This window comes from Eubalaena glacialis, chromosome 2 (genome assembly GCF_028564815.1).
Source record: "Eubalaena glacialis isolate mEubGla1 chromosome 2, mEubGla1.1.hap2.+ XY, whole genome shotgun sequence".
Taxonomy (NCBI): Eukaryota; Metazoa; Chordata; class Mammalia; order Artiodactyla; family Balaenidae; genus Eubalaena; species Eubalaena glacialis.
In genome coordinates this window covers 52380765-52397927 of record NC_083717.1, presented here as the reverse complement: position 1 = coordinate 52397927, position 17163 = coordinate 52380765, and the positions used below count along the sequence as shown (strand labels likewise).

The window sequence follows — 17163 nt, the reverse complement described above, 5'->3', positions numbered from 1 at the left end:
TTAAAAATGGTCCACATCAAAAAAAAAAAATCTTTAAAAAAAAATTTCAAGAGGGCAACTGCAGAGTGTTAAACCAAGTGTGGGGCCCTTCTAAGTGCAGGGCCCTGTGTGACTGCACTGTCACATACCCGTGAAGCTGGCCCCACTCCCTCACAAAATCCTAACTCCCAAGACCACTGCTAAGGCAATGCCTCAGCCTATAGCTGCAGTGATGCCTGGATCAGTGTCACAGATCCAAGGCCATCATGGGAAATCAAAGGAGACCAGGATACCTTGAGTCCACCAGAGAAAAAATTAACTTGTTATTTAAAAAAGCAACATAGCATGGTACATCCAGACAATGTAATGTTACTCAGCAATAAAAATATATATATATGAGCTCTCAAGTCATGAAAAGACATGGAGGAAACTTGAATGCATATTGCTAAGTGGAAGTAGTCACTCTGAAAAGGCTACGTACTGTATGAATCCAACTATATGTCATTCTGGAAAAGGCAAAACTATGGAGACAGTAAAGGGATCAGTGGCTGCCAGGGGTTGGGAGAGAGAGGGATGAATAGGTAGAACACAGATGATTATTAGGGCAGTGAAACAATTCTGTATGATGCAATAATGGTGGAAATATGTCATTACACATTTGTCAAAAGCCATAGATATACAACCCTAATGTCAACTATGGGCTTCAATTAGTAATAATGTGTCAATATTGGTTGGTTCATCAATTTTAACAACTGTACCACTCTCACACAAAACGCAAATAATAGGGAAACTGTGGGAGGTGGTAATATGAGAATTCTCGGTACTTGTTCATCAGTTCTTCTGTGAACCTAAAACTGCTTTAAAGAATACTCCCAGATTTCTGGATCTCATGACTGGTAAACAGTGTGAAGACATAAACATTTTGAAGTGCAGCCCCCCCCCAAATGCCTGCCTGGTTCCTAAGAAAAGAGGGTCCCTTAGAGGTGGTGAAGAGCTCATGCTCTGGGATTTACCTGGCAAAGACTCGAGTAACTCCTGCACGACATCAGTGTGCCCAAACTGTGCTGCCACCACGGCTGGGTTGTCGTCGGTGGGCTCTGTTGGCAGCTCCACCAGTCTCTCGGTGAGAAGATACCGGACGGTCTCCAGATCCCCATAGGCCGCAGAGATGCTCAGGAGCTGGCCCTGGTCAAAACAGAACAGGGGCAGGATGTCAGCAAGACGAGTGCTGTTGGGAACTGCCAAGAAAATTGACTCTAAATGCTTCACGAAGTCCATGGGCAAGACTGGAGCTGTGCTGCCCAGGATGGCAGCACCAGCCACATGTGGCTGGCGAGGATTGAAACGTGGCTCATGCAAAGTGAGATGTGCTGAAAGTGTAAAATCACATGGGATTTCAAAGACCTAGTATGAAAAGGGTAAACTATCTTGTCAATAATTTTTATACTGATTACATGTTGAAATGATGATCTTTAATATATGCTGGTTAAATAAAACAGATTATTAAAATTCTACCTGTTTCTGTTTACATTTTTAATGTGACTACTAGAAAATTTGATCTTATAAATGTCTCATATTCTATTTCTTTGGAACAGCATCATGAAAGATATCTCAGGCAGGTATCAAAATTCTTCATGTTATTTGAATGTGCAAGCCAGGGCTGCTGTCCTGTGCCTTAGGTTTGTGCCTCTGAGAGCCCTCTTCTCACAGGAAGCCTGGTCTTTTTCTCAGTCAGAGGTCAGCACATGCCCCATCTCCTTGCTCACAGTGTCCCCTGCACTGGGAGGCCTCTGTCACCGTCTCTGCATAGCTAAAGCCTTTTCGGTTCTCTCACCCAGGCTGCAGTACCTTGAATGGACACTTATTCATCTTGCCACACAGGTCATTTGAGCCTGAACACATGCTCTCCTGTATTGCTTTAAAGTCAGGTTTCTTAAGATATAATTTATACATAGTAAATTCACCCTTTTTAGTGCACTTTGATGAATTTTGACTAGGTATAACTCAATCACAATCACCACCAGCAAGAGCTAGACTATTCCATTGTCCCCCAAAAGTCATCTTGTATTTGTGTGTCCCCACCCCCATGTCTCTGGCTCCTCTGCTAGACTGTGGGTTCCTCGGTCCAGTGTCATGCTGGTTCTCCACTGAAGAGTCAGGCACAGGACACTGACGTTGGTGCCAAATGGACATGCCACGTTGAATCCTGGCTCTGCCACTTACCACCTATGTGTCTTTGGACAAGTGCCTTGACAGCACTGTACTCCAGTTCCCTCATAATAAAATGGGGATCATTACAACTCCCCTTAATCTCCTTCATGGCAGGCATTGAGGGAAGTGGGTATAAGGAACCCAGCTCACAGAGGGCAGCCATGCTAACGAATTTGTGAGTCGGCCAACCCATGAATGCATGGGCATGATATCACAACCAGGGCAGACTACTAACACGGGCAGAGGGAGGCACAGACTCCAGGCTGTCTGCTGAACAGCCCTCCTTGTGGGAGGCCACCCAGTGCCAACCCAAGGGGCCAAAAAGTCTGACCTGCTCATGTGTGCATCCCAGTTCTCCCCATAAGAAGAGAGGCCTTTGGCCATATATGCTGTGAATTCATAATGGGAGGAATCAAAAATGCCCTCCCCTCAATAATTCTCAAGCACATGTACTTGCCAATTCCCCCCAAAAAATTCTCTTACAATTTTGAGAACAGGTTTAGTAATTGAGTTATTTCCAACTATTAATTATATGGAGACATTAAACCTGTGCTAATCAAAGTATTGCACACAAAACATCAGTAAAGTGCTTCCACGGTTAACAGCCAATAAGAATTTCCCACAAGGACCAGAATGTGGCAATGGTCTTCTCAAGCTGTAGGTGGGCAAGAGGGTTAATCTCTATAAGCTTTTTGGAAAAGTTTGGCATGTGTTTTAAAATTTAAAAATTGCTCATACCCACATTCTCAATTCTTGTTAACCTAGGCTGAGAAAATATATTGACAATAAGAAAAGGATTAGGCAAAAAACATTCAATACAGCATGATTTATAGTAGTAAAAAATTAGAAACAATACAAATATCTAACCAAAAGGAATAGCCAGGTAAGTGACACTGTCTCTACTAGATGGAATGTCATGTAGCCATTGAAGGTGATGCTCATAAGGAACTTATACAGAAAATTGTTCATATAATATTATGTGAGAAAAAGCAGTATGCAAAACTATACATAAATAGGCTTGTATCTATATTAGAAACAATAACAACGACAAAATGAATGTTCAGATCAGCAGGCTGGAAGAGAGTATACCAAAAATGCTAAGTGGGATTGTTTGGATGGATTAGGAATATGATTACATTTTTGTTCTTTTTTTCTTTACTTTTATGTATTTTAAAAATTTTCTTTTTTGAGTATGTGCTATTTTTATAGTGGAAAAAAGTGTAAAAGAATATATTAAGTTAAACCTTCAGATTGCCATTTTGTCCTTTATAGTTCTGTGACCCCCCCTCCCTGTCCCCTGGGAAGGCAGGAGCAGTGTGCTTAGGTGATGACAGGCTGAGAAGTCCACTCGAAAGGACTGGCACCCGTAAGTTTACATGAGAAACAAGGTATTCAGAACACAATAGAAATCCTCATTATGATTATAATGATAACAAGAAAACAACTTTAGTGGTAACCTTCGCCCAACCTGGGTCCCCAGTTCTGGCCAGAGGGGCTGGCATTGACCTTACCTTTTCCAGCTGGGACGTGCTCTCATCACAAGCTTCTCTGAGCAGGTGCTGGGCTCTGCTGGCGTCTCCTCGCTTGTATGCGGCATGAATGCCTTCCGTCCTGGGCGTCCGTGCTGTGGGATCGCCACCTGGCATGGACAGTTTGCTGCCCATGTCCCCGGCACCTGGGTGGACAGAAGCACACACGTAGCATGACCTCCACTGCCAGCGCTGCTTGTAGGAATCATCAGAGAGGAGAGTGGGATGTGCTCTCCAAGACATAAATCTGGAGGCTTTAGCAAGAGAAAGGGGTTGCCCTGAAATGCTGCCAATGTCACCAAGTACAGCAGACTTTGGCACCTGCACCCTGCTGGAGGCCCTTCCTGCATGGGGCCATCTGTGAAGGCACAGGGAAGCTGAACACAGCTCGGGGAAGATTCTGCGGCTAGACAATGGCCTGGAGCGAGCGGGTCCAGGGCTCCCGGGGCAGCTGCCTGGCAGGGAACTGCCAGGCTGACCTTACCAACAGCAACAGAGAAGCAAGGGCTTTGGTGGGAGAGCTGGTAGCCCGCCAAACTGTCCCACTGCTATATCCCTCAGAGGGATATGGTATCTAGTGGAGGAAGAAAGGCAGGTCAAATCCTGTGGGTGTGGAAATCTAGACCCTCTCTGCCTAGAAAACTCCACAAAGGCATGGGACTTAGAATGGCAGCCCTCATTCCATACTGTGCTGGGTCTGAAGACACAGAAGTGAAAGCAGTCAGCCCTTAGAGCTCCCACTCTAGAACGCTTCTTAATTAGGAGGTCTGTGGATCCCAAAAGGCTTCAGAGACTTCCTGCACATCCTAAAGTTGCACACAGAAATCTGTGTGTGTGTGTGTGTGTATACATTTCTCTGGGGAGAAAATTTAAGGCTTCTACCAGATTTTCAAATGTGTTAGTGAACCAGAGTTAAAAGTTTTACCTCTACAGATATTACAGAAAAGACTGCAATGAATGAGGAGTTAAATTTTGATTGTGTTGAGTGACAGCAGAAACGGGGACAGAATTCTATCATTCTTGGCCAAGTTCACACAGCTTGTAAGAGGTAAACTGGGACTGAAGTTTGGTTCACCAGCTCTGAGGTTGGGGCTAAACCCACTCCATCTCTTTGCTACCTCTTTGAAGGGATAAAAAAACAGGTTTTTTTAAATGTAAAAATGTAAATGCTGAGGAAGGTTGGCTTCCAAACATTGACATCACAAAAGCAAATCACATTATAGCAGCTAACATTTGGAAAAATATTGTTTTAATTTATTTTCAATAGCATAAAAATTACATGCTTAGAAATAAATTTTTAAAAAGATGGACAAGATCTATACCCTGAAAGCTATAAAACACTGCTGAGAGAAATTAAACAAGACCTATATAAATGGAAAGAAATCTCATGTTCATGGATTAGAAGAATCAATATTGTTAAGATGTCAATTCTCCCCAATTTTATCTATAGATTCAATGTAATCCCTACCATAATTCCAATAGGCTTTTTTGGGGGTAAAAAGTGACAATCTGATCCTCAAATTTGTATGAAAATTCAAAGGACTTATAATATCCCAAGCAATCTTGAAAAAGAAGAGTTGGAGGACATATACTACCTGATATCAAGTCTTACTATAAAACTATAATAATCAAGGCAGTGTGGTAATAGATCCGTGGAACAGAATAGAAAGTTGAGAAATAGACCCATACTTGTACACCCAATTAATTTTTGATAAAGGGTGCCAACACAATGAGAAATGCAAAAATCTTTTCAATAAATGGTGCTGGAACAACTGCACATCCATTGAATAAAAAGAAACTCGGACCCCTACTTCTCACCACACACAAAAATTACTTTGAGATGGATCATGGATTTAAACATAAAGGTTAAAATTGTAGCGCTTCTAGGAAAAAAAATCACAGGAGAATATTTTTATGACTTGAGAGTAGGCAAAGCTTCCTTAGATGGGACACAGAAAGTAATAACCATGAAAAGAAAAAAATTCCTAAATTAGACTTTAACAAAAATTAAAACTTCTGCTCATCAGAAGGTTGATCTACCATTTAAAAACTATTTACTATTTGAAAATGAGTAGGCAAGTTACATACTGGAAGAAAATATTTGCAAAATATATATCCAAAAAAGGAATGGTATTCAGAAAATAGAAAGAACTCCTAGAACTCAGTAATAAAGGACAAACAACCCAGTTAAAAATGAGCAAAGATTTGAACAGAAGATATTCTAAAAGCTCAGTATCATTAGTCATTAGGGAAATGCAAGTTAAACACCACTACACTCCCACCAAAATCACTAAAATTTAAAAATACTGACAATACTTGGTGAGGATATGGAGCAATGAGAACATTCATACCTTATTGGTTTTGTCTAAAATGGTACAACCACTTTGGAAACAAGTCTGGTGGTTTCTTACAAAACTAAGTATATACGTACCCTATGACTCACTTATTCTATTCTTAGGTATTTACCCAAGAAAAATATGTGTAAAAAATATATCCAAGAATGTTCATGGCAACTTTATTCATGGTATTTCCAAACTGTAAATAGCAAAGGTGTCCATCAACAGGAGAATGAATAAATAACTACTGTGGTATAGTAACTACTCAGCAATCAAAAGGAATAAATTACTGATCCATGAAATGACTGATGGGAATCTCAAAACACAATGCCGAGTGAAAGAATGACTGCACAAAATGATCCCATTTATATTCTGTTCTAATCAGTGGTGGGGAAAAAATCAGAACAGTGGTTCCTGAGGGTGGGGACAGTCATGAAGTTTACCAGCGGAGGGGTATGAGGAAATTGTTTGGGTGATGGTTCTTTATCTTGATGATGTTTTTAGTACACAGGTGTTGGTATTTGTCAACTTATCAAATAGTCTAATGAAGATATGTGCATTTTACTTTACATAAACTTTACCTAAAAAATTATAAATAATATTGAACTATAGTCAATAATATGAATACTGAAGCACTTGAGGGTGAAAAGTACAGATATTTCCAATTTACTTTGAAATGCATTAAAAATAATGGATTGATGGATGGATAGAAGAACAGATAGAAATGAGAGCAATTTTAGAAAATGTTAATGGTAAAATCTAGGTGGTGGGTATATGGATGTACATGGTTCAGTTCTTTCAGTTTCACTGTATGTTTGGAATTTTTCATAACAAAATATTGGGAGAAGTGAATCAGAATAACATACCCTAAATGGAAGGCCTGCCATATGGCATACTGAACGAGCTCCACCACCAGCCCAGAAAAATCCTGCTCTGGAGAAAGGAAAAGACAAGCTGCTTACAGTAAAGCCCCTTGATACCATCCAGGGTCTTTACAGCTCACTCTAAGCCATGACTATTTCAAAGGCAACCATTCTGAAAATCCACGTTAAGTGGATTTCATGAGTGTCACGCACAATCTGCATCCTTCCTGAAACACCAATACAAGACTGCTATGTCTGAATGGAGATTACTGGTGTTTTGTTTTTTTTTGGCTATGCATTTTTGGAAAGGGGTATCAAAAAAGGGCTTAGTGTGTAAGTGGTTATACATGTGAATAAGGCAGCTTCACATCCCATCACACACTAACAGTCCCCATTAATTATTAACAGTCAGAGACTAAGACATTTGAGAGTCAGCTGCAGGGAGAAGCCATTGGCAGGGTAAGAAGAAGGCAGAATCCATGGCCGTGTCATCCATCAGAAGAGGCACTTAATTATGTCACTGCTCATCTTTCAGAATTAAACAAATATCCTCCTTATCTCTGTAAAAGACAGGTGCACGTGCGTGAGGAGGTATAAAGTAACCTCTTCTGTTCACATTAGGAACATAAATAAAAAAGTTCACCTTTATGCCCAAGTTAAGCAACACTGAGAAGGTAGAACCGAGGACATAGGATGCATGTGAAATTACAAGGGTGGTTTTACTTTAACGTGATTTATAAATAATGCAACATATGTGGAATAAATGACATAGTAAGAAACAAGACTCTGCTAAGTTCCATTTACATATATATATATATATTTAATACTGTGGTGTTTTCAGTTTGAATCTGATTTTCTTAAGTTGCATGGACAACACATGTACACTCTCACTGACCCAAGAGCTGGGGGGTCTGGTCCAATCAAATTGTTGGAAGGACATTATGGGAAAACATCAGGTAATGCATATGCATTTAATTTACTCTGCCAACTTCATTTAATTTCCTGAAATCATAAATAGAATGATTAACATATATTTAAATTTTAAAAAAAGACCCAAATGCTAATGATAAGTATTAATGATGGGCTGGGGGGAATTAGTGATAGGATTAGAAAAGATTTTTCTTTATTTCCTAAATTCCCTGTAATGGAATTATATGATTGCTTTATTTAAAACTTTAAAGAAGTTAGATAAGTAATAAAAGAATACATTCTCATTGAAAAAAATTAAATAGTACAGAGATACATCATGTAAGGCAGAACCCCTCCTCCCCACCATGAAACACCGTTTCTTAGAGGTAAATATTTACTTTAATAGTAATTTTTTTTTACAAAAATACTACAGTTTTATATTTCAGAATTGGTGTCCTTTGATTTAAATTTAAATCGGGGTAATTGTATGTATGTATACTATTTGAGATTATTTAGTTATTTGTGCCTATTAATCAACCATTTTCTGTAATTATATTCTTTTACACAGTAAAACATCACAGTTCTAAATATTTTGCTCATACAGATTTAAAATTCATACTAAAAATATAACCCCCCAAACTTACTCAATTTCAATACAATATTAATGTAGCAAACAAGTAACTAGGACTAGTAGGAAAATAATAGTAGAACATTAGAATGATTCAGTGTCAAATTTTTAAAAAAATCCTTTTTGTTCTTTATTACAATAGGTGTAATTATTTTCCTAAATAGCAATGAAAATTCCATATACATATATATATACTACAGCCAGGCATCTTAATTCTTTGGGTGATGGTTCTATATCTTGAATTAATGTAAAGTTAATATGCGTAACAAAGAAGGTAACAAAAAACTAGGAGAAAGGGAAACCATTAGCACAGTTCTTTTTTATTTTTAAGGTTTGGTCAGTGTTGCTTGTTTGTTTTTAGGAAAGTGTCAATTAGAAGTAATTAGAAGCAAGAATGAGTGAGGGGAAGCTATAAATGTAGTGAATGAGTAGCATTATGGATTCAGCACATGTACACTTACTCAAGAATACAAGAAATATTTACAGTAAGCTGTGAGGTGATAAGTGAACATATTCCTGGTGGGTGATAAATGTTAATATCTACACAGCCTGGTATTTAAATATGCTGGACACGGACAGTAAATTAAAGTTCATTATGTGAAAAGTATTTGGTTAAAAAATATTTAAAAACCTATGAAACCAGAACATCATTTAGTCCTTGATAATCACTTTCAATTTAATATTCTATTTATAAAAAAATACTTTCAGTAACACTGTATATTTCACATATTCAGCCATTTCTAGGAGAAATGTTTTTAGTTGCTAATAACTCAATCTCTAAATGTTATTTCTGTAATTCAAGTTTTAGAAAAACAAATTATTCTGACTACAGGAAAACTAACAGAAATTATTCTTCTCTTTTGTTGGGAAAGTAATAAAACAGAATTCCATGAATGTTATAGAGTGATGTCTGGCTGTACAAGCCATGTCACTTACACTAATAGTTCACTGTGGCCTTCCCCATCTTAAAGAGAGTCCTCCTTTGTCTGCTGATTCTGAGTCTGTTCTGTCCTTATATCCTAAAGAGACATTCTTACCTTTTCTTCTAGAACAGTATTTGTTAACTCATCCCTCCCAACCCAATAATCAGAATAAAATTCTCTCTCTACTGCTTTTTTCCTACGAATCTAGGACAATGGAGAGGTAATATGAAAGTGACTTTAATTCTATCAGTTCTAAATGTTGGTCTCTTACGTATATATATTATACATTTAATTCTCTCGTCCCCGTCAAAGAACGCATGCATGACAGAAGGCAAATGCTCTCTCTTGATTCGAAATCTGTGGCATCCTCTGTACATCCTGGAAAAGACACTAACGTTTTACTTGAATATATACTTTTTAAAAAATTACATTTACCTCCATCAATAGAGTAGCAAAAGGTAAACATATATCTAACAACCCAGAGGTCACTGCAGAATAAACAAGAGTAAACTTTAGAATGCTACTGACCTGGTCATAATTGTTTAATGACCTTCCTGTGCCATCCTCCATCGAGTCCCTGTGTGGCCAAATCCGGGGGTTGGGGGCTGTCCCTCCCCGGAGGTGACGCCCTCTTGGCACTGCAGTGGCTCACCCACTGTTGCCCTGGGCTTACCGGCCTCCAGCAAGAAGGATGCTTCTTTCTTTGCCAGCTGTCACTCTAGGGGTTTAGCCTCAGCAGCAGTTTTCATCTCTGGGTCACATTACGGTGAAATCCAACCCTTTATTTCTTCAGGGAAGAGGCGGAGGTTGGGGGGGTGTAGAGGGCGACATGACCCCAGGGTGACTCTCGGCAGTAATTCCTCACTGACTCCAGATGGCTGGTACTCAGCCCCATCAAGCTGGGCCATCAGACCCAGCATCAGAAAAGAAAGCAAAGACAGCAGTGGCATTCACCAGGGGCCTGGCTCACCGCTCACGCAGAGCAGAGCTCCAGCCACGCAGGCTGAGCGTTTCTCATACCAGCAAGCCTCCCAGCACAGATGTAAAACTTCTCTGTGGATATTCTCACCAAATCACTGGAAATGAATTTTTGTTAATAAAAGGGGCATGGGCGGTTATACCTATGAGCAGGCTGTGCAGAGGGAAATCGCACATAAAAGTGCAGTTTTCTTTAGAAACAAAACATACAATTAATTGTTAAGATTCCATGTTATGTCCACCTGACACAGTGAAAAATTTAATGAGTTCTAATATTCATTGCTGGCCAGAGTGTGGTGAAACTTGTACACTTGTCAATGTGGGAAGGCTTACTGAGACAGGCTGGGACCTGGGACCCTTTGCTGTAGTGCTGCAATGCTTGCACCTGGACAATTGTCTTCTGGAGTTACAAAATACAAAGAAACTATAAGGGACTAAAAATAACTGCGTGCATGTGTACTTGGGGCAAATTATGAACAAAAAGATACAAAAAGACCAAAAAAGCCAACTGCCACTTCTGAGGAGCAGGGAGCAAAAGCAGGGTACTCTGCATGCCCCCTGCACACAATACTACCAAAGAGGTGGGCAAAACACCTAAGCCACCCCTCCTGTTGAACCCCTGGACACACCCCTACCCTCACCCCATATAAGGAACCAGCTTGCCCCCCTCAGGGAGCGGAGCAAGAAAGGGAAACTCTTGTTTGTTCTTGCTCCCCACTGCTACATCAGAGGTCCCAATAAAGTCTTGCTTGAATTTCTTGTCTGGCTTCTGATCAATTTCTATTGATTAAGGAAGGCCAAGAACCCTGGTCGGTATCAACAGCAACACTATGAGTAGGTGTCATGGCTGCCATTTTACAGATGAGGGAGGCCAAGATGAAGACACTTCACAGTGACAGGCTGGCAAGGAGCAGGGGCAAGAGTGACAGCCGCAGGTCTTTGTGACCCTAGAGCCCATAGAAATCCTACTACTCTTCTTTCCAGTTTATTTTTTTTTCCCATAGGAAACATTTTCAAATTGAAGTATAGTTGATTTACAATGTTGTGTTAATTTCTGCTGTATAGCAAAGTGATTCAGTTATACAATATATACAATCTTTTTTTGGGCGGGCGGGGGGGTTCGCCACACCTCGCAACTTGCAGGATCTTAGTTCCCTAACCAGGGATCGAACCCGTGCCCCCTGCAGTGGAAGCACTGAGTCCTAACCACTGGACCACCAGGGAATTCCCCTATACATTCTTTTTTTTTTTTTTTTAATTTTTATTGGAGTATAGTTGCTTTGCAATGCTGTGTTAGTTTCTGCTGTACAGCAAAGTGAATCAGCTAAATGTACACATCCCCTCTTTTTTGGATTTCCTTCCCATTTAGGTCACCACAGAGCATTGAGTAGAGTTCCCTGTGCTATACAGTATGTACTCATTAGCTATCTATTTTATATATAGTAGTGTATATATGTCAATCCCAATCTCCCAGTTCATTCCACCCTCCCTTCCCCCCCTTGTATCCATACGTCCATTTTCTACATCTGTGTCTCTCTTCGTTCCAGTTTAATACTTGAGACAGACTGCATGTTTTGTCCCCCTAAATTTCATGTTAACCCTAATCCCCAGTATGATGGTATTAGGAGCTGGGTCTCTGGGAAGTGACTGGCTTATGAAGGTGGAGCCGCCATGATGGGATTAGTGCCTGCGAGCCACAACTACTGAGTCCGCATGCTGCAACTACTGAAGCCCACGCGCCTAGAGCCTGTGCTCCGCAACAAGAGAAGCCCCTGCTCACCGCAACTAGTAAAAGCTCATGCACAGCAACGAAGACCCAACACAGCTAAAAATAAATAAATAAAATAAATAAATTTATTTTAAAAAAGCACTATGCAGGAAAACAAAAGGAAATATGCATAAAGATGCTGATTTCTGTATGGTTTAGTATAGCAAAGAATGGTGGTTTTGTCAATTATGAAATGCATTAAAATGCTTATCACATCGAGCACATGGAGGGACCCCGCAACACAGGAAAACTGACCGGAAGGAAAGACCCCAGATGATAACTTTGGTTTTTCTTATGTGATGGAATTTGAGGTGATCTTTTCCCCTTTCCTCTATTTTCCAGTTATTTCTCTGTTACTGCTATAATGGAAAAATAGGTTTTTAAAATACACTTTTCAGATTAACAAAGTGAAATTTCTAACTAAATCCAAATTCCTCTTGGCAAAGATGGACACAAGGAAAGAAAAAAATATCTCAATCCAGAGGGAAATTTAGGATGAGGCACCAAGATTTTTCCAGTAGTGTCTTTTACTGAGAAGTGTGAACCATGCTAACACACGTGGCAACAGAAATAGAACTGTACTCAAATGAGAAGACTTGGGTTCAAGTTCCAGTCTATTGCTCAACAGCTGCATGGTCTTGGCAAGTATTTGAGATGTCTGAATCTTGTCATCTTCTTGTGAAAAACAAAAACGAAACAAAATCCCCAAACAAAAAATGACACATATAACAATATTGCAAAATGCATGCTCCCCAAAATAAAAGGACCGGCACACAAATGGGGGTTATTTCCATGATGCCTGTCCCCTTCCCCCCAACTCCAGGCAACTGTGAGGCACTGACACTGCACCCCCACTTTCTCTGTGGACCTCAGGCTTCCTCAGCCTTCACTCTTGTGTCTCTCCCTCCTGGAAGTAGCCCCACCCCTTCCCTGCTTCCAGGCCCAGTATGGATGCTACCCCCCAGGGAGCCCTGGGGCCCTTCCCATGGGCTTCCTTCTCCTCCCTCTGTCTGCACCTGGCCTGACTGGGACCACCCCTGTTGTGAGGATCTGTCTACCTCCTTTCTGCTTGGTGTTGCCGGCAAGCTGGGCCTGCAGATACTCAATCAGCATCGTGTGTCCCTAGCACTGTGCCATGCACGTAGTAGGTGCTCATTAACAACTTCTTGAATTCAACTCACTGGGCTTCCAGAGCTCTCTGTGTGCCAGTGAGGGGTTCACTCTAATCTTGCCCATCTGCAATATCATTCAGGATGGCCACAGGGCACAGAATTCTCCTGGTAAAAGAGAAAGACACCTTCAGGCCCTTCTGGATTTTCCTTTCCACCAATTCTTCTTTAAATGCTTGATAAAATTCACCAGTGAAGTCATTTGGGCCTGGCTTTTCTTTGTGGGGCATTTTTAAAATTATTAATTCAATCTCTCTACTTGTTATAAGTCTGTCCAGATTTCCTGTTCTTTCTTGAGTCAGTTTAGGTAGTTTGTGTCTTTCTAAGGATTTATCCACTTCATTTAAGGTACTGAATTTGTTGGTGTACAATTGTCCATAGTATTCTCTTACAATTATTTTTTATTTATGTACAGTTGACAGTGATGTCCCCTTTTTATTCCTGATCTTAGTAATCTGAGCCTTGTCTCCTATTTTTCTTGGTCATTCTAAGTGAAAATTTGTAAATATTTTTTTCAAAGAACCAACTTTTGGTAGGTTTCTCTGATTTTCTCTATTGTTTTTCTAGTCTCTATTTCATTTATTTCTGCTCTAATCTTTGTTCTTCCCTCTGCTTGCTTTGGGTTTAATCTGTTCCTTCTTTTCTAGTTTCTTAAGATGGAAGGTTAGGATATTGATTTGAGATCTTTCTTCTTTTTTAATATAGGTGGGTATAGCTATAAATTTCCTTCTAAGCACTGCTTTACCTGCATCCTCTAAGTTTTAGCATGTTGTGTTTTGTTTTCATTCATATCAATGTGTGCTCTAATTTCCCTTATGATTTCTTCTTTAACTCACTGGTTATTTAGGAGCATGTTGTTTCATTTCCACATATTTGTGAATTTCCCAAATTTCCTTCTGTTATTGATTTCTAATTTTATACCACTGTGGTCAGAGAACATATTTTGTTTTATTTCAATCCTTTTAAATTTATTGAGGCTTGTTTTATGGACAAACACAATTTAAACACATAAGGAAAAATCTCCACAAAACTCTATGTGTCCTAAAACACACAAACTAGATAAAAGGACGAATGACAAATGAGAAAAGAAAATTAGAATGACCAATTAGAAAAGAAAACCCTATATTACAGACAAAGGGTTAATATGATGAACAAAGCATGCTCTTACATTGCTGGAGGGAATACAAAATTGCACAACCTCCATGGAGGGGAATTACCAATACCTAGCAAAATTACATCTGCATTTTCCCTCTTAGCCCAACACTCTGCATTTTAGACATTTATGCCAAAGATACAACAGCAAAAATGCAAAATGATGTCTACACAAGACTATTTATTGCATCATTATTGCAGGGGAAACAATCTAGATGTCCATCTATAGAGAACTGGTTACAGAAACTATGGGACTTCTGTAATCAGAGTCCTATGCAATGGTAAGAAGGAAAGAGAAAGAGTTCTATATACTGGGGCATCATCTCCTTCTGTTTTGTGATTCTCAGGGCAGCTCCCATTACCTCCCCCCTGGGTGCGACACACAACATCCCAGCCCCCAATGACCCTGTGTGCTGGGTCTGCTCACCCCATCCTAGAGCTGGGAAGGCAGAGGATCAGCTGAGGGCAAATGAGGAGCCTGAATTACGCCCCAAAGTGGCAGCTCTGGCACAGTGCAGAAGAACAAGTGCAGCACTTGTGGTTCCTGGAAGAGGGAGAGGCCCACGCCCCGTGCTTATGCTGCCAAGGATTCTCCCCATGACCGTCCATAATCTCCATGCATCCTTAAGTACTGGTGGCGAGGAGAAAACCTGCAAGGAGGTGTCCTGCCTCTATCTCCTCATTCTCCTAGGCAGAGTGCACTTTTCTGGTGCAGGGCGGGCAGGGCAGGCTGCTGAAGTGTCTGCACTGGAAAGAGCAGAAGCAGGGCAGACAGACAGACATATACTCACCAAGACAAGACAGGTTGGCTTTGGGGGAAATACCTGGAGGTCTCTTGAGAATACAAGATTAGAGATTGAGGATAGAGACTGCATTTTGTGAACTTCTGGGAAAGATCTGGGCAAAGGAGTTCAGAGGCTTGGCTGTATGCTTTAAATGGAATTCCCTGTGGATGTCCTGTTGAGAAACTTCAGTAAAGATTTAAACTGCGTTTTGATTTTGTTTCAAGATTCCAGGCTGGAGTTTCCTTGGAATACAGAGGCTATGAGTGATTTCCCTGCATCTCACATATATATTCATTTCTCCTCTTCTTCCTTTTTAACAAATGGAATATACTATGATTATGTTCTACAACTTGCTTCCCTCACTTAAAAGTTCTGTGTCGGCACATGGAGATCCAGCATACCTGTTTTCATGGTAGCCCTTTGTCCTCATTGATGGACATTTAGGGCATGTCTAGTTCTGTGTAATCCCCTTCACTGCTGTGCTGAACATCCCTACATGTGCATTTCTCACCTGAACTGTATCTCCAGGTTAAATTCCTAGCAGTGGAAGGAGCAGAGGATATAGTCAGCCTTGATTTTTATAAAGATTGCCAATTTGCTTTTCCAAAAGTTGCATCAATTATATCCCTACTTAATTATCAACTCAATATTAGTTTAAAATAAAATATGAAAAACAGCAGAAGTTATATCTTTGCTGTCTTAAATAATATCAAACTTCCTGATTGTTTCCAATCTGCAAAGCAAAATAACATATCTCATAATTGGTTTTGGTTTCCCTTTCTTTCCATATGAATGACATTCAGCATATTTTCATGTTTACCCATCATCTCTATCTTTTTCAATGAACTAAACTCTCTAATTCTATTTTTTGGTTCATTTGAAAATTGGAATATTCTTTCTATCATTGATTTGCCAGTGCTCTTTGTGGTATATGTTGAAGATAGTTTTTACCTATTTGTTGGTTGTCACTTGAGAGGCTTTTCTACAGAATAGTTCTAATTGTTATGTAATCATTTTATTAATCTTCTCCTTTATGATATCTGGGTTTTGTGCTGTGCTTAGGAAAAAGTCCCTCTCCCTCCAAAAGTATTTTAATTTATCATTTTCCTAGACTTTTAATGGTGTTGTTCATTTTTATGTTTAAATATTTGATTCATCTGAAATTGATTTTGGTGTGGAAGTGAGAAAGCAATATGTTATTTTTGTCCTGTTGCCAGGCAAACTTTCTTTTCTGGACTAATTTGAAATCCTAAATAGTAAAGCAAAAGCAATGTGCATTTGGACCTATTTTTTTTTTTGGCTGTGAGGCATGTGGGATCTTAGCTCCCCAACCAGGGATCGAACCCGCATTGGAAGGTGAAGTCTTAACCACTGGACCACCAGGGAAGTCCCATTTTGGCTTATTTTTGAGTTGCTACTCTGTCCCATTGCTTTCCCTGTCCTTTCCCTTTCTACTCTCCAACACATTTCATTACTATGGCATTGTAAAAATTCTAACATATGATGGAACTACTCTGTCCTCCTCTCAACTGACCTCCTCCTCATTTGAATCTTCTTGGCTATTCTTATATGCTTATTTTTCTAGGTAGAATTTATTATTCTTTGTTCATGTTTTTTTTTTTTTTAAATCTTTATTGGAGTATAATTGCTTTACAATGGTGTGTTAGTTTCTGCTTTATAACAAAGTGAATCAGTTATACATATACATATGTTCCCATATCTCTTCCCTCTTGCATCTCCCTCCCTCCCACCCTCTCTATCCCACCCCTCTAGGTGGTCACAAAGCACCGAGCTGATCTCCCTGTGCTATGCGGCTGCTTCCCACTAGCTATTTTACATTTGGTAGTGTATATATGTCCATGCCACTCTCTCACCCTGTCACATCTTACCCCTCCCCCTCCCCATATCCTCAAGTCCATTCTCTAGTAGGTCT

At 39.9% G+C, this 17163-nt stretch overlaps 1 protein-coding gene across 4 annotated transcripts in view; it reads right to left on the bottom strand.

The window, feature by feature from the left end:
• LRRK1 (leucine rich repeat kinase 1) overlaps positions 1-17163 on the bottom strand; it is a 114898-nt gene that overhangs the window by 72731 nt on the left and 25004 nt on the right. For all 4 annotated transcript variants that reach the window (XM_061180000.1, XM_061180001.1, XM_061180002.1 and 1 more), the window contains 2 exons: positions 3702-3865; positions 993-1164 (listed from right to left, as the gene is read on the bottom strand). In XM_061180000.1, coding sequence (XP_061035983.1) covers positions 993-1164; positions 3702-3865 — 336 coding nt within the window. The remainder of the gene's footprint in view (positions 1-992; positions 1165-3701; positions 3866-17163) is intronic.